This window comes from Echinops telfairi, unplaced genomic scaffold (assembly GCF_000313985.2).
Source record: "Echinops telfairi isolate 266 unplaced genomic scaffold, ASM31398v2 ScPeMD7_7;HRSCAF=31, whole genome shotgun sequence".
In the NCBI taxonomy this organism is placed as follows: domain Eukaryota; kingdom Metazoa; phylum Chordata; class Mammalia; order Afrosoricida; family Tenrecidae; genus Echinops; species Echinops telfairi.
In genome coordinates, this window is record NW_022103904.1 from 28,431,978 (window position 1) to 28,433,632 (window position 1,655).

Here is a 1,655-nt window from a genome sequence, read left to right on the forward strand (position 1 = left end):
ACATATAACCTCCTCCCTGGGGGATGGACAACAGAAAAGTGGGTGAAGGGAGACGTCGGACAGTGTAAGGTATGATAAAATAATTTATAAATTATCAAGGGTTCATGAGGGAGGGGGTAGAAAAATGAGCTGATTCTGGGAGCCCAAGCGGAATGCGAGTGTTTTGAGAATGATGAGGGCAACGAATGTATGTGTGCTTTACACAATTGATGCATGCGTGGAGTGTTATAAGAATTGTATTAGCCCCAATAAAATGATTTTTAAAAAAGAAACATACAACTTTCTTATAGTTCTTTAATACTTCTTTCCCCCCACTATCACAATCCCAATTTTATCTTACAAGTCCGGCTAGACAAGAAGTTACAGGTAGGAACTGGAAACACAGGGAATCCAGGACAGATGAAGCCCTCAGGACAGTGGTGAGAATGGCAATACCAGGAGAGTGGAGGGAAAGTGGAGTAGAAAGGGGGAACTGATTACAAGGATCTACATATAACCCCCTTCCTGGGGGACAGACAACCGAAAATTTGGTGAAAGATGTTGGGCAGTGTAAGACATGACAAAATAATAATTTATAAATTATCAAGGGTTCATAAGGGAGGGAGGAGAAAAAGTGAGGAGCTGATACCAAAGGCTCAGGTAGAAAGCAAATTTTTTGAAATGAGGATGGCAACAAATGTACAAATGTGCTTGACAGTGGATTGTGATAAGAGTTGTATGAGCCCCCAATAAATTTTTTAAAATAAATAAAATTAAGGTTATTGACACCTCACTTGCTCATTTAAAAAAAATAGATCTTGGTCTGAAATGGTGGAGGCTATTGAGACCAAATGCATCATAGACTCTGGCACAGAGACTCAAAAGAGTAGTGCTGAGGGTATGGGCTACCTTCTCATCTGGCTTGAGACTATGGCACTATTTGACAGAGATGACAGGTGGGCTGGCTTCCAGGCCTATGGAGGCAAAGAACAAGGGGCAAGTTGGTCAGGAGAATGAGAACTGGAAAGCAACTTAGTGACCCCTTGTCTGAGAATCTGAGATCCAGAAAGATAATTTGCTGCTGGCTGAGGAGACCAATAATTGTATCCTTACTGTGTGCTGATTCTGACTGTGATAACCTATTAACTTCCCTAATAAACTCTTTTAATTGCATTGTCTCTAAGTTCTTTGTGGCAATTGCAGCAAATTATTGAACCTTGCATATCTGCAGAATGGCATGGGAGGTGTGATTGGTGTCAGAATAGGTAAAGAAGGATGGAGCTCAGAGGCATATCTGCCACATAGAAATGGGGAAGCCAGAGGAGAAAATAAAGATCTACCATTTTGTGTTTTATTGCCAGCTATGGCAGTTACATGATCTGGTGTCAACTTGAGACTATTAAGAGTGAAGGGGTGAAGTCTAGCCTGTCAATCAGGTTGCAGTTTAATGACCTTGTGTGGGAGACACAAATGGAGATAAATAGCTCACTGGAGGCCAGATAAAGGTTCACTTGCTGTGAGACTTTCTTGTTGAAAAGTCACATGGAGTTACGCTGATACAGCCAGACCCCTGGAGCTAGAGGAGCCACATGGAGACCCAGGCCAGTGCTGAGCTGCTTCCACCACCACTGGATCTACCAGAATTTCCACCGACTGGCCTGTGATTTTCCTGCATT

At 42.5% G+C, this 1,655-nt stretch overlaps 1 protein-coding gene across 1 annotated transcript in view; it reads left to right on the top strand.

Moving 5' to 3' along the window:
* The first annotated feature begins 807 nt into the window (after positions 1-807).
* Positions 808-1,655, top strand: part of CHSY1 (chondroitin sulfate synthase 1) — a 136,530-nt gene continuing 135,682 nt past the window's right edge. The window contains exon 1 of the mRNA XM_030884481.2: positions 808-979. Within this exon, the coding sequence (XP_030740341.2) occupies positions 808-979 (172 nt within the window). The remainder of the gene's footprint in view (positions 980-1,655) is intronic.